This window comes from Primulina tabacum, chromosome 14 (assembly GCF_025594145.1).
Source record: "Primulina tabacum isolate GXHZ01 chromosome 14, ASM2559414v2, whole genome shotgun sequence".
Lineage (NCBI taxonomy): Eukaryota > Viridiplantae > Streptophyta > Magnoliopsida > Lamiales > Gesneriaceae > Primulina > Primulina tabacum.
Window position 1 is genome coordinate 34,898,242 of NC_134563.1, and position 22,609 is coordinate 34,920,850.

The window sequence follows — 22,609 nt, forward strand, 5'->3', positions numbered from 1 at the left end:
AACTTGATAAATATGTCATCTTCTCGTGTAACAAATGTATACTCCCATTCCCTCATTAAATTGTTATCTTGTTTTGAGAGATTGTTAGTAGGGTTTGTCGGACATTTCTTGATGCTTCTAACGTTATTTTGGCAATGCAATTGACAGTTTACCATGTTTCTTGATTCGTAGGAGCGATAACTCCATACCCGGATTTGACATTCGAGAGGGAAGCAATGATATTTAGTTGGGCTTTAACTTATAAAATAACAAAAATACAGGAATATGTATATATACACATATATCTTTCGAAGCTTTTATTCAGAGTAAAAATTTGTGTGAGACGATCTCACGGATAGTATTTTGTGAGACATATATCTTATTTGGGTCATCCATAAAAGAATATTATTTTTTTATGTTAAGAATATTATTTTTTATTATTACATTTGTTTCAAAAGTTATAAAAAATATATTTCATTATTTTAACAAAATATTTTTTGTCACTGTTACATGCAAATGTAAAAATCAATTAAAAATTATTTGTTATGGCCGTATTCCGAATCTGGAGCCTAAAGTCCGCATTTAATTGTGCGTCTTATCTTTTACCTCGATGGAGGCTTTAGCTGTTGCTCGGCACCCACTGAGACCGCTCCGGCGGCAACCGTACGCCGGTTCGAGATCAATAAATTCAGCAATATTAATCCCACTACCACGCGAACTACCCTCAACTCTATCACTCTTTACCTGCTGCTGTTTCAATCATTCTGCGCACCGTTCAACATTCTTTAGATTTTCATCCATTTCTTCTCCGAATGGTATACTTTTTCTACTTTTGAGTAATATTGCATTATTCATCAATTTGCTTCACAGTAATGGGGGGGGGGGGGGGGGGGGGGGTGGTCCTTTCGTGCAAGATTAATCATCAGCATGGTGCTTGCTTGGGGATAACATTTTTGTTGCTTATCGTGTCAAAATCATATCTTTATTAGGTGAATTTTCATTGTTCTCCAAACTTCTCTCTTGGAGTTTTTTTTTTTTAAATCTTGTGCATATATTTCACTCGGAGTCCTGGGCTCTCTTCGCTCGTTTTCATGGAAAGTTTTGAAATTGTTTAGTGAGGAACAAACTCAATTAAGCAACCGTAGTTTAGTGCTGATTTTTCAGTTTCAACTGATTTAAGTGCAGCGCCTCGTTTTCTTATGTTTTTCCCAGGGCCAGCTTTGGCTTTAAAATTTGATTGCTAAACTTTTACATTGAAGTTTAGATTAATTCCCCCGTATAGATTCAAGTGTTATTTATGTAAGCATAATATCAGTTTTTCCTATTCCTGTGCTTCCACATTGTCAACAGATGCCAGAGTATTATTTGCAACACCTGAAACGGGAGTTAGTATGGAAACAAGTGAATGGGCTGTGCAAGGTAAAGCTTGTGGATATGTGTTACTGTATGTTTGTTTAACCTCCATTTTGGTTTTCGAATGTGCAAATAACGAGTGAATTCTAAGGAGCTGTGTGATTGTGAAAATACTTGTTATCATAATATTGTGACTCTTGCGAGTTTTTGACATGATGGGATTTTAAGCCAATGTATGTATTTCCCATTTATTTAAGCTTAAAACTCATTTATCTCATTATTGATTGGATATTACAAGCTACGTAGACAAGTTCTACTAAGAGTTGTTTAAACTCAAGAACCTTGCGGAAAGTCCATTAATAAAGACTAATGGTTTAGAATCCAGATGACAGGTGGGAGGAAAATCTCGATTAGGTTAATCTATTAATGCTCTTAAACTGATTGAGACTGCACTACTTTACCGGGAATTGACGTGTGTTTCTGCCTAATTTCACTCCATGGTCCTAATATTTCTGGACCTGGATCTCATTATGGCTGTTGTATTATTTGTAGACTTCTATGCCTTAAGGAAAGAGGTGGAGATTACCGCAGAACGTGTGGAAGAGATTAGGGCTGCTGCTGGCCTGAAAATGCTAGAGGAAAATCTTGCTGATTTGGAGGAGGCAGCAACTGATAGCTCTCTTTGGGATGATCGTGCCAAGGCTCAGCAGACACTTCAGTCACTTACCGATGTTAAAGAGAAATTAAAACTTCTCAATGGTTTCAAAGAACAGGTCTATGCTCCCATCCTGCTAACTTAGCAATCAATTTTCTCGAAATAGTAGCATAAAATTGTGTACAGAGTATGAGATTTAAGCAATTATTGTATCCTTTGGACCATATCTGAAATCCGCAAATCACTAGCTCAGGTTGAAGAGGCGGAAACAATAGTTAAGCTTACTGAGGAGATGGACTCAACTGATAAAGGACTCCTTGAAGAGGCTGCCATTATTGTTAAAGAGTTGAGAAAGATGTTGGATCGATTTGAAATTACTCAACTGCTTTCTGGCCCCTATGATAAAGAAGGGGCTGTTGTTACAATAACAGCTGGTGCAGGGGGAACTGATGCCCAGGTAATCTGAATTCCAAGTATAAATTCCAAGCTTCTTTCTTCTCTATGATGACAAACCACATTTGCTCCGTCAGTCCGCAAGATTGACTTAAAATAAGAGCTACAAATTAGCTTGGTGGAGGTTGATACTTGCTGGTTGACTTAAAAAAAGAGCTACACTTGCTGCTTAGATTCCTCTATAACACATAGATATTGGACTAGATGTGGGAAGGAATTTATTGAAGGCTCTACATTTTCTTTATATCCTTGATTGTGCATGAATTTGGTCATTGGCTCTGCTGTTCTTCCATGTAATGCACAGATATCTACAAATTTTATTTCATTTGTTTTGCCTGAACATAGTCATTGTATATTTCCTTCACAGAAATGAAATCATTTTTTTGGTCAAGTCTCAACATTAAAGTGTTGGTGGCTTGGTGCTATACTTTTTTGGGTGGTTTTGTTACTTTCAGCCTACAGTGCTGGAATTTTTTCCATGCCATGTTTATTTGGGCTTAGTTTGTAAAGGTTTTCTATTTACCGATGAACCGTGTAATAATCACAGATGCCATTAAGAGAAGCAAGTTATTGCTTCCAGGTCATCATTCGTCATGGCACATATTTAATAATGTTCTTATCATGGTTTGTTTTTGTTATTCACTCATGTAAGACCTCTAAAAATGGGACAAATATTATTATTTGATCCTCTGTTGATATTTATTTGTCTAAATTTTTTGATTTTGTAAAATCGTTTCTGGAAATTCCATCCGTCTAGCTGGCGTTTCCATGTATAGAACAGGCTTCAAGGTGTCCATTATTTTTAAAACTCTCGTTTCTATTTTACTGTATATAGTTATATACCAATCCTCTACAATAGGAGATGCTTCACTTTATCATTTTTTTTATGGATGTGCACTTCTGTTTAGGAGTTGTCATGATTTCTTAGCATATTGAATGTCAAATGGACAAATTTATCAACCACGTGCAAGTAAACTTCTTGGCTTACTTTTGTAAAATTTATTTGATAAACTTCAGTGCAGGATTGGGCTGACATGCTTCTCAGGATGTATGTAAGGTGGGGAGAGAAGCAGCATTACAAGACAAAAGTAGTCGAGAAGTCCATGGGGGAAGAAGCTGGGATTAAATCGGCGACTATTGAACTAGAAGGCCGGTATGTTTATGGGTATATATCTGGTGAGAAAGGGACCCACCGCATCGTCAGACAGTCACCTTTCAATGCCAAAGGTCTTCGTCAAACTAGCTTTTCTGGTGTTGAAGTTATGCCTCTCCTTCCTGAAGAGTCATTGGATGTTGACATACCCGAAGAAGACTTAGAGATCAGTTTTACAAGAGCAGGTGGTAAAGGCGGGCAAAATGTAAATAAAGTTGAAACTGCAGTACGAATGACACACATCCCAACTGGAGTAACTGTTCGTTGCACAGGTCAGTTAAACTGTAATAGCTCTTTCGATTGTTCCAACATGTAATATAGTTTATTACTTTGTGTTGGAATCAAGGTTGGATCCAGAAAATTCAGATAGGGCAAGCTACTTAATGTATTTATGGTTGGGGGGTTTTAATTGTTGAGTCTTGGTATTTTATTTCGTGTGAGGGGCTTTCGTCTCCAATGTTCCTTGCTGGATTCACCACTGGTCTGCCATTTACCAATTTGCATAAACTAATCTTTTATTCTTCAATCTCATTCTTTGTTTCTTCTTATGCTCCGCAGAAGAAAGAAGCCAGCTAGCAAATAAAATCAAAGCTTTGAATAGATTAAAGGCAAAATTATTGGTGATAGCCATAGAGCAAAGGACAAATGAGATCAAGCAAATTAAGGGAGATGTTGTGAAGGCTGAATGGGGACAACAAATACGTAACTATGTATTCCATCCATACAAGTTAGTGAAAGATGTTCGGACTGGATTCGAGACATCAGACATTGAGTCTGTAATGGATGGCGAATTAGATCCCTTCATAAAAGCTTACCTCAAGTACAAATACAGTGAATCTGTGGCCAACCAGTCCTAATTAAAGGCACCTGTAGATTAAGTTTTTGTTGTACTCTATATAAATCTGTCCGCTCATGGTTTTCCTCTTGATGCATTGATTGAATAATTTCTTTGTTTTATTTAGCAGTACTTTCAATAACGATTTACTCTTACACTTGTTTTCTTTTTGTATCACTTGTGACGGATGAACGATCTGATCATACATAACCTTCATTTGTCAGATCAAGGAGTCCAATACAGACAAATAAATTCGTGGCAACTGATAAATATCTTTTATGTATGAATTACTGTTTAAATACATAGAAGCAGCGACTATCCGTAAGCCCAAAAGTCCTTTTGACTTCTCGGAGTTAATTGATTGTTTTGGTCTATGGTGCTGGAGGCAGGATCAATGGTCCCCTGGAAGACGTGTCCTTTGGGGGAGACCTCGTTGTCATCTTGATGATGCGAATTGAAAGTAGCTACGAGGGAATCCCATTCGTTCAAATGGATGTTGTAATATGATTTGCTGGCAGCTGCAGCTTGACGAGATGATTGATTGCACCGCTCCATCAAAGATGGGTGAATGCAATGAACCTGGTAACCAATGGAGTCTGCTGATGCACGGATCCTATTCTCGCAGTCATGATCTTTGTAATGGTTACTAGTGCTTATCATTATTTGCTTCTTGTTTTGGTTATTGGAGATGGAGTTTGAAAATTCAATTTGTGGGTATTGGCTCAGTGGGGAGGTGGCGGAAGCTGGAACAGCTAGAGAATAATTTGGTTTGCTGCCAAGTTCAATCTCCTCCTGCTGCTGCACATTATACTGATTCATATTTATCATCATAAGAACTTCATTCGTAAAGAGGGATCGAGATTGCAGGTTGCAGCTGGTAAATGATGTGGTGGCAGTGCTCATGTGGAGCGGAGCTTCACTGGTATTGCCTGTAATATTCTCTTCTTTTAACAGGCTCTTCTTCTTGAATACCCGGCAGACGACCCATCCATCTTCCTGAAAATGTTTTATATCTTCATTCAATTAAAAGAAATTACTGTTTTCCACGTACATGCTGCATGTGACTTACATTAGTGGACGTTGGTTGAGGGTCTTGATCATGATGATGAGGATTATCTTCAAGCCTATACTCATGCATAATCCAGATGGTTTTTTGACCATGCGGAGCTCTACCACGGTAGAACACTAAGGTTTTTCTCATTCCAATCTTATCGAAGTTGTTTCTTATACATTTGTCTCTGCCGGTTGCTTTCCAGAATCCAGCACTCGTCGCCCTGTTCGTCCGAGAACCTGTAGGATATTTCCTATCCTTGTGACTGAAAAAGTACCATTCATTCTGTGGAGTTGATCCTATCTTACACCTCTCTGCATTCATGTCCAGAAAAAGCAAGTGTGACTGATCGGTTCATGTATATAAGAATTAACGGTGACTAAACTCTTACGTTACCTTGAAGATCCCATGGCTCAATCTTATTTAAATCCACTTCTCTGATGACCTCCATGTCGAACTTCTGATAGGAGACCTTCTTCTTCAAGTAGAAGTGCAGAAGCTCTTCATCTGTCGGGTGAAATCGGAATCCAGGTGGAACTCCTCCACGTCCCGATGATAATGAACCCATTATATTTAATCTTGATAAAGAGTTATGATTTATTATATGGTCTATTGAAATCTTTACGATTGCATGCATATACTAGATTCGTGCATCGGCGTCACCGTTTTTTAGTTCTATTTGTGTGGACATGTGGTATTGTATTTGTAGTGTGATAGAAACAATAAGGTTGACGGCCGATGACGCCGCCGTCGGGTCTGCCTAAAGCTGACGTAAAACGCAAGTCAAAAGGAATTCTCTATTACACCTTGTTCCCTTCATACAGGATACAGCTGTGATTTCGTGTGTGTATGTGCGTGCGCACACATTTTATTCATGTTAGCTCATATAATTTTACACACACACACATATATATAAGTTTGTTATGTTCATAATATTCATTTCTGTTTCAAATAATGAGGTGACACTAATCAATTGGAGCTAAGACGATCACACATGTCGTATTTTGTGAGACAGATATTTTATTTGGGTCATCCATGAAAAAATATTACTTTTTATGCTAAAAGTATTACTTTTTATGCTAAAAGTATTACTTTTTATTGTGAATATCGGTAGGATTGACCCGTCTCATCGATAAAGATTCGTGAGACCGTCTCATAAAAGACCTACTAATACATGTAATATATGTGCTACGTCTAGCTAGTCTATGCCTGTATATGATATGAGTAATATTTTCAGAAGAAGCTTTCCTGATCTCTTTGGCACGCCATATTTTTATAAATCCAATCATTTTTCCAATCTTTCATGTAAAAAATTCTTTTTACACACACACACACACACACACATATATATATATATATATATATATATATATTGAGTTTCATATTAAGTTATTATTTACAATATAATGGTGCATTCGTATTGTACCATTAACAAAATACAAGGAACTATCCCTGATAACTAGGGCATGTATAAATCAACTTATTCAAGTGTACATATTTTGATAAATCGTTAAGCAAGGCCAAGAAAAAATAAAAAGACAGCTGCTAACCTCTTGGAAGTATCATTAATAAATTAGCATAATTCGAACGTAACTATATATATAGTGAAAAGGGTTACAAGGATAACAGAATTCGAGACGAATTCGACATGGCTTGAGAAGATCTGCACATGCGTAGGGATATTGACTTTAGGAAGTTTCAGATCAACAACATTTGATTAAGCTGCACGCATTCATATTAATTTAGTGTTATTAATTTAAATTTTACTTGTATTTACACTTAAGTTTGATATACATACATTGTGAATGTGTATATATTTGTGGCCTAAAGATCAATATAAAAATATGACGACACTACTAGCTAGGCCATGCATGTATACAACAAAGAATTTGGAACTTCTGCTGTGACTGATGATATTGTGCACTTTTTACACGAGATGCTCAATTGATCAACTGATGAACCTCACATAGTGTCATATAAATTTGAAATTATCGGACGCAACGAGATGATCAGCTGAGGAGTTCCACAGCACATGGATCGATCGTCTACATGTTGGACTTCCAACCCAATCAACCAAAGAAACATCCTTGTTTGCATATGGATGCAAGATAGCCCTGTTTATATATATACATAATACATACGTATATAATCGATCCTAGCAATATATTAATATAATCAACAGGGTACAATAGTACTATAACATGCCTGCATTATGGAGATATAACATTTTCTTGATGATGTTATCATTGTTGGTGTCACGTGCGTTAACTTGAGATAATAATATGAAAATAAAGAATAAATTGGACACTGAGATTTATGTGGAAAACCCTCTCAAAAATTATTATGGTAAAAACCACGGACAAGATGAAAATAATTCCGCTATAATATTTTATAGCGTACAACGAGATTATGTCAAATGAATGAGGAAAAAAAATATCGTTTCTCAATGTTTGAATAGAAATAGTTTGACAGATACATATAATTGGAAGTTTGCTTCATCAAGATATGTGGTTCTTATGTTTCAACAAACTGTTGTGCAAATTTCAAATTTTCAATCTAAAATTATTTACTTATGACAAATCGTTAAGGTTTTTAACTATTATGATTAAAACATTATAATTTGTAAATTAATTTCAGTTTCAATAAAATATTGAATGTTATAAGAGATGCAATTAATGATTAACAGATGAAGTGAAGGGTTAACCATGACTTCTTGGAAGGTCAAACGAGAGATGGCCCAAAATGGGATTCAGCCCAAATATTACAAATAATCGGGGGCCCAATATTTGAAAATGGAATCTAGTCCAACTTTTACAATATATAATCGGGGGCCCGAAATGGAGTTCATCCGCCATATACGAAGTGTAGTGTGTACTGTCTTTATAAATTTCCCAAAGAAAGGAGAGAAGAGAGGATATACAAATTCTCTCTGTCCCCTCGCCATGTTCAAGCTTTCGAGGCTGCTTCAGCACTGCTCAAGGTAACATGCCTAAAGAAACTTCTGCCATCTCAATCCTTCTCAGTGCGTTTGCAGCTCCATCTGCATTACTGTTAATTTTTTTTTTCAGAACTTGAGCTGCGAAGAGTTGCTTTTTCGATTCTTCTGAAAAAACCCAAATTTAATTGATGATTTGTGGGATTTTTTTTTTTTTTTTGTTTTAGTTGCTTGGTGTAATTTTGCATCGATCTTGGGGCTTATGGTTTTAGAATGAAGGGTTTGCTTTTGAGAGTATTATTTGTTTTCCATTTTAAGGTAAAGTTTCTAGTGTAATGTGCCCTTTATGTTCGTATGCGTTATACAGCCATCGTGACTGATAAGATTTAGTAGAAAATGGGCTGCAATTTCGTTTCTGAGCATCCCAAGTTTAAGCTTGCCTTCATAGTGTGGACATGAGCTGCTTTATTTCTTTTCTTGTTTTAGCTACTTTATTTATGTGGTTATAGTTCTTAATATTCTAAAAGGCGTTGTAAATTTGTGCACTCAAGTAGCCAATACATTCATATAATTAGTAAACATGGGTCCTTTAGGTTATTGTTCGCCTTATTTCTTTATAATTGACTTGGTGGTAGTTCCTACAGAGGTCGAGGGTGGTAGAAGTTCTGTTTAACTGGGCCATGCTGGAAACCTAAATAGTTTTGGATTTTAATTTCTGGCTCCTCTTGTTTTATGTTACTAAAACTCGATATCATGGGAGTCATTCCTTTAGTTTATTAGGTTTTTAAGAGGCAAAGCAGATTTGTTGTGTGGTTAGTAGTCTGTAGTTAATGAACAATGGCTGTTTTCGCTCTACAATTTCAGAAAATAAATGCTTCCTGAAGTCAATTGTTGTTTCTTTTTATGGAGCAGGTACTATGTACCCCGGAAGTGTTTGTTCCAGGATCTTACTATTGACTTCAAACTTTTGCCTAGCATAACGTCTCAGTGTGGCATGTCTACTTCTATAGGAAGTTCTTTGCTTGATGGTAACATATGTTTACATCATAAGTTCAAACTTTCTTGTTTCCTTTGGTTTAATCCATCTTTCTGAACATGGTGCATTGTTTTCCTCCTTCAGGAAAGTCCACAGCTAAAATATTTGCCCCCTATTCAATTTACAAGGGCAAAGCTGCACTCTCTGCTGACCCTCTTCTGCCAACATTCAGTAAATTAGAAGTACGAAGTTAGATAACTAAAGATTCCTGTTTTATGTTCCCCATCGAGATCACTGTTTATCTCTTTAGTTGTATAAAAGTACTGTTTTTTGGTAGTCTGGAGGTCTTAAAGTTGATCGGCGGGGAGTAATTATGTTGACGCTCTGGCCCTCTATTGGAGAGCGCAAATATGATTGGGATAAGAGGCAGGTAATTTTTATATATTTCAGCTCCTTATTAGATGGCAAATTTGTAAATGTTGTTTTAATATTATGGGCCTTCTCTTAATATTTTTATGCATATTCTAGAAATTTGCTTTGTCGGCGACGGAAGTCGGATCCCTGATCAGTTTGGGTTCGAAAGATTCCTGTGAATTCTTCCATGATCCATCAATGCTATCAAGGTTGATTTCCTTGGTTTTAATACGACTTTTCCATGATCTGTTGTTCCCAGTATTTTGACCATATCTGTTTTACCTGATATCTGGTAGGTTAATTCAGTTGCTTAATCCTCAGTAATGCAGGTCAAGTTAGAAAGAGCTTGTCGATTAAGGCACATGCTGATGGTAGTGGTTACTTCATTTCCCTAAGTGAGTATCCTTTTCATCATAATGTTGTAACAAATATTCATGTTTATGAGCATGGTAATTAAGGTCAACTGAGTTGTGTGGTCCTGATCCTCCATGGTAAGTGTGTCATCTCAGTTCTCAGTTCTCACGGTGCCTGATGAAAATGAAAATAACTGTCAGCGCTATTTTTAACCCTGAATTACTGAATGTCGTCTGGAAAACCCTATTGATCCTTGGTTATCTCTCTCATTTTGGTTTCAGATGTTGTCAACAATATCCTCAAAACAAATGACCGGCTTGTTGTTCCTGTGACTACTGCTGAATTTGCGGTCATGCGAACAGCATTCACTGTAAGATGTTATATTATCGATATTTTTGTTGTTTTATATTCTGGTAATTGGAGCCCTTGCATTTTGCAAAGAAAGGTAATCATGAATTTTTCTGACCGAGGATGATGCAATTACTCTTGCATTTCTTTATTGCTGTTAGATCAGATCACTGGCAAACATATCCAAAATCTTTAGTGATTTTCTTTCTGCAACACAGAATGTATTTGTTGCCATCACTTTTTGGATATTAAGAGCAAAACAAGTTGTACTGATTGGCTTGATATTTATTGATATTTTCCATCAACAAATGTTAGCTTGATTTTATCCAAAAAATACCACTAATGAAAGTGACATATAGAAGTTACAGTACATTACAGAATCATTTGAGTGTAATAGAAAGGGAAGACGTTGTTAGGTTAAAGTGTTTGAGAAACAAAGAGCAAGAAACAAAATGGAGTAATTTTTCTCTCTGAAGAGCGGTCTTGGGAAGATAAGATTGGGAGTCTCTGTTCATACGTGTGCTTAATGAGAAGTACATAATTCCTGCTTGCTGCAGATAAGATGAAGACTTGTTGACTATATGCATTGAGTAGAAGATAATGAAATTAGCTCTTGATTGCCATAGCCTGTTGTAGCTTTCACTTCCTTACTTCCAATTTTTCACTGCAACCTAAGAAAACTATCAGTTCATTTGTGAAAGTTTTTATTTATGTACACGCTCTCACAGGCCTGACCACATCACTCACGTGTATATATATTTCTTTTTTGGTCACGTGTATATTTTTTTTGGTGTTACGCTTGCAGTTTGCTTTGCCACATATCATGGGTTGGGATAAATATACCAACCAGCATCCCCAACATGCGAGTCTGAGTCCACCCAAGGTGGTTCCTGAGTTTTTGGAGTCAGAATGGGATAGATGAAGATCTCTACATGTTTTTCAATCATCCCCTCGTATGTTCTCTAGCTTCTTGAGCGGGATGGCTGCATTTCTACCGATCGCTCCTTGCTGTGTTCAATATCTTGCAAACTGGTTTTTGTCAGAAATCTTGATGTGCTTCTATGTAGAAGAAATTTTCTGAATACCATTGCTCTTTGTTTGCGGCAATTAAGAATGCAGATCAGCAGTAAAATGTTGTATGGTTTAAGATATTAGAATCCTTTCTACCATGAATGGATTTTTTAGGTTTTATTTGCCTAATGCTATTTGGCAATAAGTTTTCTCATTTTCGCTGTGGCACACTTCTTGGTCCCCAGCCCTTTCATAATTGTCCCAAATTAGCCAAATGTGAGCGAACTTGGTCAAAGGCCAAGATTAATTGAAGCTTTGGTCAAGTCGTTCGCGAGCTGCTTGTGAGCGGTTCGACTTAGCTTACAAGCAGCTTGGCTTCCTCTCTCTTCTAAGCAAGCTTCTTCTTTTTTATTCTCTTTAGATATTATTATCAATTGCACCCTTACATGGCACATACTCCCACTTTGTTATCACCAATATTATTGTAGCATGATAAGCAGCATGGCTGCGGCGGGGATGCAGAGATTGGATAACAATAAAATGTGACCCCAAATGAGAAACTAAATGCAAGTGCATAATCGACCATAACAAGCCAAATATCGTGCCTCCAAAATCATTTCGAAACTGAAAATGCACGCAAAACATCAACAGTAACAAGCCAATTCCTCAAATTCTCGAACACGCCAACGCAAGCCTGAAGACAAGTTTGGTAACAGTACAATATACAATTCAAATCCTGAAATATGAGACACAATGCACCTCCAGTTAGACATCAAAGAAGCCAAATGGTCAGCTAATGCACTTTGTACCATGGCATATAACCAACCATATCACAAAGAGAACAACACAAACTGCAGCATCAATGGCAAGAACAATTCTTACTTGCATGCACCACTTTTTATGTAGATTTTGGGAACTCGGCCTAACCCTTGCTGTGTTCAAATCCTTCCGCGATGGAGAACCTAAATCTCTGCCTCCTCCTTGATGGATAGAATCCAGACTTACCGACTCAACATTCACTACTCTTTCATTGGAGCTCCTATACTCCTCTATCTCAATATCTCCTCGCACAGAAATTACATGATCCTTTGGCATCTTCTTTTTCTTCTTCTCTTGTTTATTTAACTTCCCAAGTAAAGGGGCTTTAGAGGAAGAACCACATTCAATGTGCTCCTGTCCATTGGCGATATTACATATTGATGAAGGGCCATTTTCTGCTGACCTTTCTGTAACGGTTTCTGAGAAAAAATTAACCAAGTGGGAAACAACCGGAAGCAATTGCTCCTGCAGACAGAGCGAGTTGGAATTCGTCAGGCTTCTGCTAAAAGAACCACCGCCCCTTTTAGCCATCCTCCTGAATTCATCCCTCAACTTGTTAAGAAATCTTAGAACTCCCGAGTTGCCAACACATTCACTTGCTACCGCAAAGTAAACATAAACATCATCCATCAAGAAACAGAAAGTCCTTTTATCCATGGTTTGAAAATACCATTTGTGATATGGAGGAGTCCTCTCCACGCAGATTGCAGCCAAATTTTCTATCTCATGCTCCCCGCAATTATTATATTTGAACAAAATTTGACCGCCCTTTGATATGCAGCAAAAAGAAATAGACTCTCGAAGTGCTGTCATTTGTACGTAGCGATAAGATCAAAACAGTCTCAAAGGTCAAATGAACCGAACATAAAAGAAAAACATCAAATTCCCGTGAAAGTGAATGTTGGATTTCGATCCATCTTAGAGAAAATTTTGGAGGCCAAAGTCAAGGTGGTGTAGAACTGAAATCCGATCGCCTAACTATCAAAACAATTAATCACCACTCTTAAGTATTGAAAGTCAATATTGAAGCCTCACAATTTTGTCCGACCATCATCAAGAACGAGACGTGAAGATGAAATCGAATGAGTCAACGGAGCAGTCAGCCAATCATTAAGATTACTTCACAGAAAACCCAATTCAAAAGTTCAAATCTTGGATAAAATCACTGCAAGTTTACCTTGAATTGAAGCTCTGGAATGTCTGTACTACAGATAGGTTTTCCATTATCAATCGTCAAGATAGAGACAATTGAAGAACAAGAGGATGATTTTGGTAGCTTTTTCAGAATGATGAATATTTGGTTGTTGGTGCGCTGCCGATTAATTTCTAACTATTGATATTTTGTAATGTATGTGTCAAAATTCAAAAACTAGGGTGTTCATTAAAGGTTTACACCGAAAAAACCGATCGGACCATAAATTCAGTTTTTTTGGTTCGGTTTAATCTGTTTTTCGGTCGATTATGATTTTGATTTTTTGTAAGTTCAGTTTTTTGGTTCGGTTATCGGTTTTTTAAAATTTAAAATCGAAAAAACCGAACCGACCATTTAAAATATAATAAATAATAAAATAATTAATATAAGTAATTTCATTAGGTTTACAATTTTATCGTATTGTCTTTCTTCTAAACTTTTCACCTTCCACTCCAATCTCTCTCTAGCCGACTCTGCTACAGTGTGCTACCATATCAAATATCAAAGTTCTTAATTTCTTTGTTGTTTTCTTCTTAAAATATTGAAACACAGGTACGGAGTTTTCATTAATGAATATGTCATAGTTCGAATTAAATGCTCTGGAGTTTCAAACTGATTTCAGGTTATATTTTTGGGAATACCTGGTGTGGAAGCTATATTTTTTGTTTTTTTTTGTTTTTTTTTGTTTTTTTTTTTGTTTTTTTGAAGAAAATCATGTTAGATATGGTGTATTTTGTCTTGTTTGGGGTTTGAAGGCTCATTTAGCTATGATATTCTCAACAAATATGATAAAAACAGGTAGAAAAAATCAAAGAAATTTGATTGTGGTTTTTTATTATATTTTTTTAAAATTTATAACGTACAATTTCATTTTAACTTAATTTATTACACAAACCGTAATAATCAAACCGTAATACAAAAAAACCAAACCGGACCGAATTAAAATGATTTGATTTAGGATTAGGCATTCGAAAAACCGTAAACCAAAAATCGAACCGAAGTTTATTAAAAACAAATCAAACCGACCGTTGCACACCCCTGTTTATGACGTTATCATAACTTCAATAATATTATTCATAGGGGTACATTTTCAGCATTTAATTAAGAATTTTAATTTATAATCACGAATACTTGAGTTCTAATTAATTCTCAGAGATATATACATGAAATCCATTGATATGAAAATTATTTAATGGCGTCATTGATAAAATTATGACACACATGAACTACCCAAATACTAATATACGAATGGTGATTTTGTCAAAAACTTTTGAAGCCAACAATAATGAATAAATACCAATATACGAATGGTGTGATTTTCTATTCGTTGAGTTAACTACATTTCCGAAGAGTAATGAAGTACATAACCAAACATTACATTATAAGAAAATCCACATGGGACAAGCTCATGATTTATTGTTTCGCCATACCTATGATAAAATCCACTCGATTGCGTGAAGCAAACTGGTACCAAAGCATTTTTCTATAAACGATGGTGAAAAAGGTGATGTAGTCTCGTTCTATTTTTTGGTCTTGTCAAGAATTTCGATGTATCTCTTCGGTATCCCGTAGTGGTCAACAAGATGCCGTGCAAGATCGTCGATGACGCCACCTTGGACTAAAACTTCTAGGCCCTTCTTGCCTACAAGTTATCCAAACATAAACAAATTCAACAACTGTGAAGAATAGCGAAACTAGAAAAACGGTGTGATCCCAGTAAAAGAGAGTTCTTAAGGTCTGATATGGACGGTAGAGCATGAAATATTTGCCTACGCTTAAAATAAGTGTGAAATCATCTTAAACATCCATACCACAGACAAACTAATCGGGTCAAGTTTACCATAGGAAGCGAAGATGAGAGAGCTACTAATAAACCATACCAGGAAGTTCTGCTACAGTTGTACTACAAGCAAACTTCTTCTGCAGCTCTGAAGCCAATGCCTCGGCGTCTAATAAATACGATTCCAGACCCGAAAGTTTTGTAACTTTTTTGTTGCCTTGCCTTCGTTCTGTCATTATTTGAATTGGCTTTAAGGAACCTTTGCGAACAACTGAGTCGATTCCCCTCGTTACTCTGTAATGAGCTTGCATTCGATTGACAAAAGTTTGTCCTAAATCCTTCTTATGAATCTCAGTAGGGTACATCAAACCCTTTTTAATAGCACCCTTAAACAAAGCATCACACAAAGTTGCATCTAAAATCACCATGGACTTGTCTGCTTCTTTCACAAGCTTTTCATTTTCAACGTATGCAAAAACAATTTGTGAAGCTTCTGAAGCAGAATACAGTTTCCCCATGTCTGCTCCAACAGCCGAAAATATAGGATTAACATGCACACTTGGCTTATAGAGCTCAGCAACTTCAAGCAATGTATGCAACTGTACTTCACTGGCAACACTTTTACTGGATTGGTCATTCTTTTCCATTTTCTTCTTCTCTGGCTTAAAAGATGTGTAGTCAAGGTGATTGCGGTTAATGGAAACTAACATCACCTCTTTTTTATGTTTGTCTTCCTTCACTGAAATCTGGTACGCAGTAAAATATATAATAATTGCTAGAGCGCAAGAGACTGAATCGCAAAAGGATTGTTGTCAGAGTAACAAAAACACTTATATAATCACGAAGGAAGGTTCAAAAGTAATAAATATGTAAGGACTCCATTCAAAAAATTGTAATGCTTCCCAAGCTTGGCGAACAAAGGTTTGCATTCACAAGCATTTCCTCTAGCATAAAATATAATAAATTTGACCAGAAAATAAAAATCAAGCACAACTCTGCAAGTGTCGTGTAGCTCAAATTATAACGTTGCTTTACAAGAGAGGCTTAAAGCTCAACTATTCCCTGAATAATACAAAATTTAGTTTATAAAACACTTGAGCATCGAACACAGGGTAATCTACAAAGATTCAGATTAAGTAATTTCAGATGTAAAATCTCACCAGTCCAGCAGCAGATTTAGACTGCAGCCACTTGGACAATTTCTTGTAAGAGGACTTTTTTATATCAAGTGTAACGCCCAAAGGTCTGCAAGGTAGCACATGACTAGACCTGTAGCAGTATGAACAAACAATTGTTATAACTTGTCAAACATGATACCTGAAATCAAGTAACATGTAACAAGTTAAAGAATGACCGGAAAAAAATCAGTATAAAAGAAAAAAATTGCCTTTAAAAGCAAAAAGGGGTTCCATACATTTTGCTTTCAAATGGCCAAAGGGCTGTAGCATACGGAAAATAAATCTTTCTGGTTTTTGACACAATCAAAAGGAACAACTCCTCCCAACTGAACAAATACATGCTTATTGAATTTGGTAAGAACAGATCAACAACGCCAACACCAAATACACCCCCAACCCCACAAAAAGAACTACAGTATTTTCATGTCTTCATAATAACAAACATCCCAGGTACTCATTATATTGAGACTTTCATGAAATACAGAAGCTCACATCTTGATTAGAAAATTTGAGAAACAGTCACTAAGAACATGTAAACCCTAAATAATATTTTCACGTTCTTAAACTGAAAATGAAGTTTTATCCACAACACTAACTGATAATAATTAACCAACACAATGAAATGTAAGCAAAATAAGCAAGTGTTTTGAAGTCCAGTTACCACAGTGTACTTCCTGGCATTGGAAGATCTTTATCCTTCACTGTCGCATGCAAAGATTGCAAAAGGCACTTATCCATTAATGAGTCTACGTCCTCCACAGACAGCAAAGGCTGGCTATCCACATTAGATTCTAATCCTGAATCATTTTCAATCTGCAAATCAGTCATGGCTGTTGTTATTTGTTCACTGGCTTCAGTAGCCACAACAGAATCTTTAGTCAAATCAGATTCAAGAACAGGGGGAATTTCATCAAAATCATTAGCATCAGTCATATTTTCATTGTCGACATTCCCCTGACCAACTGAGGAATCATCTTCACGTGAATCAGAAGCCTGTAGCGAAGATAATAAAGCAGGGTCAGCAACTACAACGTCTTCAAAAAATCCAGCATTTGGAACATAACAATTTTCAGATGATTCCCTGTAAAACCATGAAACAAAAACGAAGCAGGCATCAGATTTATAGTTCAATATGCTATTAGGTCAAATAAATGAAGCCTCCTCAGTGCTTTTACCAAAGTGTATCACGGTAGTAATGACTAATTCTTAATGCCTTTCCACGCAAACCAGCCTTTAGTGCTTCAGTGCTACTCAACATGGTTGTTCCTACCTGAGCAAACAAATTTTCCACAACAAGCTTCTTAGAACAGTTCCGACTGACAATCTCAAAAAAAAAAAAAAACCAATTTATACAGCTTACAGCTATTGGAGCTGGATTTCCAGGAACAACCACAGCCCATGGCTCGCCATCAGAAAATGGTGCAAGACCTTCTTCAGGAATACGGATGCCAGGAAACATCAAATCAGCTCCTCCAAGTATAAAACGAGAAACTTCACCACCTTTCAGAGCAAAAGCAGGCAATAGATTTGGAACCTTCCACAAAGCATATACTGCCGTCAAGTGGGAAAAAATATGTCAGTGAAAGAGCTTCATGAAATGATGAAAGGATGGAGGTTGACATGATGAAACAGATATAATTGCAACAAAATAAAATCACAATGAAACTTAAGCACAGCTGTTAAAGTTTCCAAAATACAGTCAATTGGAGCATCATAAGAGAGATTAATCAGAAAAAACACAACAAACTTTAACTGGCAGTATGTTAATTTGATATTTCTCGGAAGGAAATCAAAATTTGGTAAGCTACAGAAAGTGATCTGCCAAAAGCTCTTCATATTACACCCTCTCAAACTGTTAACACTTCGAAAAATGCCTAGAGGTAACCTTAAAAATAGAGAAACTGTTCTTCGATAATTGAGTGTAATATACTAAATCTTGAGGTAGTTTGAATAAAGAAACTGCTCTTCAGTATTAACTGACTGTGATATCTTAAGGTAATTTGACTATCATGACCACATTTATCCATCAATGTCAGGGCAAGTTGATAATATCTATGATTTTCCATGCTATGATGTCTGTTTTCATTCCACGATATTCATATTCTCTTCAGAGTAAAAAAAGTTTGTCCAGACACTTTAGATGGATCAAAACAAGAATCCATTGTTCACTATCAGGTAGACACTTCAGATGGATCAAAACAAGAATCCATTGTTCACTATCAGGTAATATCTAAGACGGTCTTCATTTGATCGATGAAATACAATTGATGACAAACAACGGATTTATATTAAAACAATCACTTTTGATTGAATCCTCCAGTAAATGTCACCGATTTCCAATCATCGGTTTAGCATATGAAGTTAGGATCTGGACGAGGATTGTGAAGACCAGAGACAACTGACTTGATACAGCATCTCCATGATGTCTATAACGCAAGATACCAAATCAGTCTTTTCTGAAATAGAATTTTCATGCCAGCTGAAGTTTTAATCCTTCGAACTAAATGTAGTCAGTCAGGTGACTTCTGGTGCAGCATCAACATTACCTTAGACTGCATTCTGTCAGAATTCTCGCAGCTCTACGTATTGAACTAAGTAGCAAAATGAAAATGATAGCGACTCAGATGCAGTCATCCTTTGGAGTATGCAGCAGATATATTTTAACAAGAGTACAAGATGATATAACACATGCTAATTTATGAGTACCTGTAGGGAATATTTCTGAGCCCCGTCCATCGCTATCATAAAATATGGGACAGTCACCCTCCAGACTGTAAACAAGAACTCGATTTGGGTACTTTGACAGAGTTATTTCTACCTATAAGATCGATGATCGAGTCAGTGACATACACAGACCCAGTTTCTAACAAGGGCATCAAGAACAACAATTTGAATTAATTGAATGACACAGGACTTCAGTTTGCCATCAAAAGTTTTGAACTTATGGCCCTCGTTGTAGTAACATGTTCATTAACCTACATTCAATGTGCAGATTGATTATAAGGGTTGATGTTCAATAGAAACCACTACTATATGAATATACAAAATCACAGTTATCAAGCTCGTGGGCAGATCAAACAGACTGATAATGGCCTGAATACAACCGAGGACAAAAATTTTTGAGCCGTATTGAAGATTTTAAGCCTGGAACAACATGTTTTACAACTACATTACCAAAAACATAATCATTTGAAATAGACTTGTTCAAGGGAAGTAAATATTTCTCAAGTAGTCAGAAATCCACAGGGAATTGCTATATTATTCACTTTACTCTGTAACCGTAAAACCCTTGGACTATCAGAAGCCATATCTTATGATATTAGAATCATAACATCAAAGCTGTCCAAACAATCCTGATGCAGCTTAGTAAAAAAGGAGGATTTCATATATCCAATACTTCTATGGTCTTGTAGATAAGGAAAAAAAAGGTCAAAACTTTCAAAATCAACTGCCAATTGAACGATTAAGGCCTTATGGGATAACATAATATGAAAAAAAAATTCAAAGAAAATGAGCCAGCTTCGTGCCAAAGTTGATTTAAAAATTGACACACCCTGAACTCGAATCATTAAGGATTCAGCATTCCAATGAATTTTACCCCAACCCGTTCTACACATTAGATAAATAATACCCTCCTCATGACAGAAATGATCATAAAGTGAAAAAAAAAAAAAATCAAATGACAATCATACATTAAGCAATTAAATACCTTTGGGGGAAGTAAGATATCGATATCAGCATCTGAGGCGTTAGGGAATCGGTCTCTAATTGCACGTTTGAGTTTCTTGCGGTCTGCCCCTGAGAGTCGCTGCTGCGATTTGGCCTCCAATACCTTCTTGAACATGTTTCGACACTAATATCCAGCTCTCGCTGTAAGTATCTGCTATATCTTCTACGTAAGAAGAGAGTTGTATCTATGGCGGAAACCGAATTGCAAAATTGTGGATTCAGTGTGTTTCAGCGGGTCATCAAGCATAAGGCGGCGGATGCTTCACCGGTCACGTGACACTCCGTTAACCAATAAGATTCTTTATTAACAATTCAAACCCTGTAAATATAGCCTTTATCAATTTGATCTCAATATTTTAATTATATTACATTTTCCGCGTCTCTGATGTCTTGAATGGTTGGGAATCCAAAGGGCGAAACCCTCCCCAACTAAAAAATTTACTCTCTTTTACAGTTAATTTACAATTTATTTCATAAAAACTTATTTTACGAAAAAATATTACTAAATTATATATTTAATTTGTCAAAATATATGTATTTAAATTTTAGAATTAAATAATTATCTAATGTATATAATACAAAATATTCATATATTTATCATACACAACGCATGAGTTTTTGGGTCGAAATTTACCCAAAGATCTTGCATGAGCCGAAGTTCACCCAAGAGAGCTTTACATGAATGATATATGTATTCAATAATAACTAGCGATCACATGCATGTGTTACGTGCTTATATAATCGTTCTTTTCTTTTTGTATTTTTGTTTTTTTTGGAGGCTCTCGACTGTTTTTATTTTTTCCTCAATTTTTTTTTCAAGTGAGTGAGTATAGTGATCCGAAAATATTTATTTAATTAATTAGAAAAATATATTGTTTTATTTTTGCTGGATAAGTTATCAAATAAGTAATTAAAAATTAATTAAATAAATATTTTCGGATCACTATACTAACTCACTTGAAAAAAAAATTGAGGAAAAATAAAAACAGTCGAGAGCCTCCAAAAAAATTGATTTTTGTTACTGATTTGTACAATTTTGAATTTTGGTTAATTAAGTTTTCAAATTTTGCTTTTTGTAGACTATCTTTTAATTTCGGCTATTTTAGTTCAATTGATTATGTGACATCTGACAAATCAATAATTTTTGATATCACGTCAATATTTTCTGTTATGTAATGTCAATGTTTCCAACGTCACACTAATATTTTCCAACGTAACGTAAGTAGTTTGACAAAACAGTCGAAAACTAAAAATTAATATATCAAAATCCAAGATTAAGTAAATTATTGTACGAAAAAACTAGTCTCCACGTATATATGAATTGTACTTGTTTCTTGGCCAGGCTTCGTAAGGTCCGATCGTGACTCGGAGTTGGTTTCCACGGGAGAAAGAGTTGTTGGAAGTGGCCATGTATTTGGAGTATGTGGCGAGCAAAAGCTAATGGAGGTGACATATTGGAGATTAATTTGGACTCAGTTTCCACATCAATCCTCCTGCTGTGAACTGTGTCGTGGATGAAGGCGAGTTTGGTAGCATTCTGCTGCACATGGAGTACTCTTCGGCCCGCTGCCTGAAATCTTCAAATGCCGTGTTTTTATCCACCAAACTTCTATGTATGTTCATCAATCATCAACGTTTTTATTGAAAATTTTTATGAACATTTGCATTAATCATATTACACTGCATGCGATTTTGCTTTACAATTATTCTTACTATAAATTATGTCCTTGCAAAGAGAACGCGAGCACCTGCATATTTGTTGTCCCAGCTAAAGATGTCGGTTCCATCGTTGGCCCCCAATGATCTTATCACCTTCACGTAATAAATAAACATCATTTGTAGCTCTAAACAGCTATGCATGCAGCTCCCCATAACAGCTCATCGTACACGTATTTGCTCATTTTTCATCGGAGTGCTGACGTAATATCGAAAGAAACATGACGACTGACATTGCTATGTCATCATTCCGGTTAAAAAAAAAAAAACTAAAATTGAAAACAAAGAATACAACTTAGTGAACTATGGATTGACTGACCACCAAAAATTTAAAAAAAAAAAATTGCAAGGACTAATGTGGGTTTTTTTTTTTAATCAAAAGATACTGACCTTAATTCAACTGGACCTCTTTCTCCTCTGGGTTACATTACCCACGACCTGTATAAGAGGCCTGTGTATCAATTGATGAGCCCAGCCCAATAAGTTTCAAAACATTCTGGTTTGTTAAATAATCATTATTATTTATTTAAAATTTGGGTTGTCCTGATTTTTATATAATAGTCCTTAATTAATAAAATTATATGTATAACAGTTACATAGAGTACCTGAATATGATGTAAAAACAACCCACATGGATAAGCACGTGACTTGAAAGTTCTTCTGTTTCTAAATTTAGCA

At 36.0% G+C, this 22,609-nt stretch overlaps 6 protein-coding genes across 7 annotated transcripts in view; 2 read left to right on the forward strand and 4 right to left on the reverse strand.

Annotated features, from left to right (window-relative positions):
* The first annotated feature begins 534 nt into the window (after positions 1-534).
* Positions 535-4,577, forward strand: LOC142525279 (peptide chain release factor PrfB1, chloroplastic). Its single transcript, XM_075629515.1, has 6 exons — positions 535-794; positions 1,330-1,398; positions 1,885-2,105; positions 2,241-2,444; positions 3,463-3,865; positions 4,152-4,577. Exons 1-6 carry the CDS (start codon positions 590-592, stop codon positions 4,448-4,450), a joined length of 1,401 nt encoding a protein of 466 aa, XP_075485630.1. The 5' UTR covers positions 535-589; the 3' UTR covers positions 4,451-4,577.
* Positions 2,222-22,609, reverse strand: part of LOC142525281 (11-beta-hydroxysteroid dehydrogenase B) — a 65,461-nt gene continuing 45,073 nt past the window's right edge. The window contains exon 7 of the transcript XR_012815049.1: positions 2,222-2,231. The gene's annotated coding sequence lies outside the window, so the exon portion shown is untranslated. The remainder of the gene's footprint in view (positions 2,232-22,609) is intronic.
* Positions 4,716-6,116, reverse strand: LOC142525280 (protein BEARSKIN2-like). The gene is made up of 3 exons (XM_075629516.1): positions 5,876-6,116; positions 5,498-5,793; positions 4,716-5,424 (listed from the first exon to the last, which is right to left on the reverse strand). Exons 1-3 carry the CDS (start codon positions 6,114-6,116, stop codon positions 4,744-4,746), a joined length of 1,218 nt encoding a protein of 405 aa, XP_075485631.1. The 3' UTR covers positions 4,716-4,743.
* On the forward strand, positions 8,340-11,702 carry LOC142525283 (single-stranded DNA-binding protein WHY2, mitochondrial). Its single transcript, XM_075629520.1, has 8 exons — positions 8,340-8,459; positions 9,327-9,442; positions 9,535-9,632; positions 9,728-9,820; positions 9,919-10,013; positions 10,126-10,199; positions 10,440-10,528; positions 11,312-11,702. The coding sequence occupies exons 1-8, from the start codon at positions 8,422-8,424 to the stop codon at positions 11,426-11,428; spliced, it is 720 nt and encodes a 239-aa protein (XP_075485635.1). The 5' UTR covers positions 8,340-8,421; the 3' UTR covers positions 11,429-11,702.
* LOC142525282 (phytolongin Phyl1.1-like) lies at positions 12,162-13,677 on the reverse strand. The gene has a single exon (XM_075629519.1). It carries the CDS (start codon positions 13,147-13,149, stop codon positions 12,307-12,309), a length of 843 nt encoding a protein of 280 aa, XP_075485634.1. The 5' UTR covers positions 13,150-13,677; the 3' UTR covers positions 12,162-12,306.
* Positions 14,815-20,488, reverse strand: LOC142524978 (uncharacterized). 2 transcript variants are annotated; one of them, XM_075629143.1, is made up of 8 exons: positions 20,196-20,488; positions 19,193-19,304; positions 17,847-18,037; positions 17,662-17,756; positions 17,148-17,567; positions 16,469-16,577; positions 15,409-16,054; positions 14,815-15,170 (listed from the first exon to the last, which is right to left on the reverse strand). In XM_075629143.1, the coding sequence occupies exons 1-8, from the start codon at positions 20,328-20,330 to the stop codon at positions 15,049-15,051; spliced, it is 1,830 nt and encodes a 609-aa protein (XP_075485258.1). In that variant the 5' UTR covers positions 20,331-20,488; the 3' UTR covers positions 14,815-15,048. The 2 variants fall into 2 exon arrangements, with proteins under 2 accessions (XP_075485258.1, XP_075485257.1); XM_075629142.1 differs by having other exon boundaries at positions 14,815-15,165; positions 15,404-16,054; positions 20,196-20,486.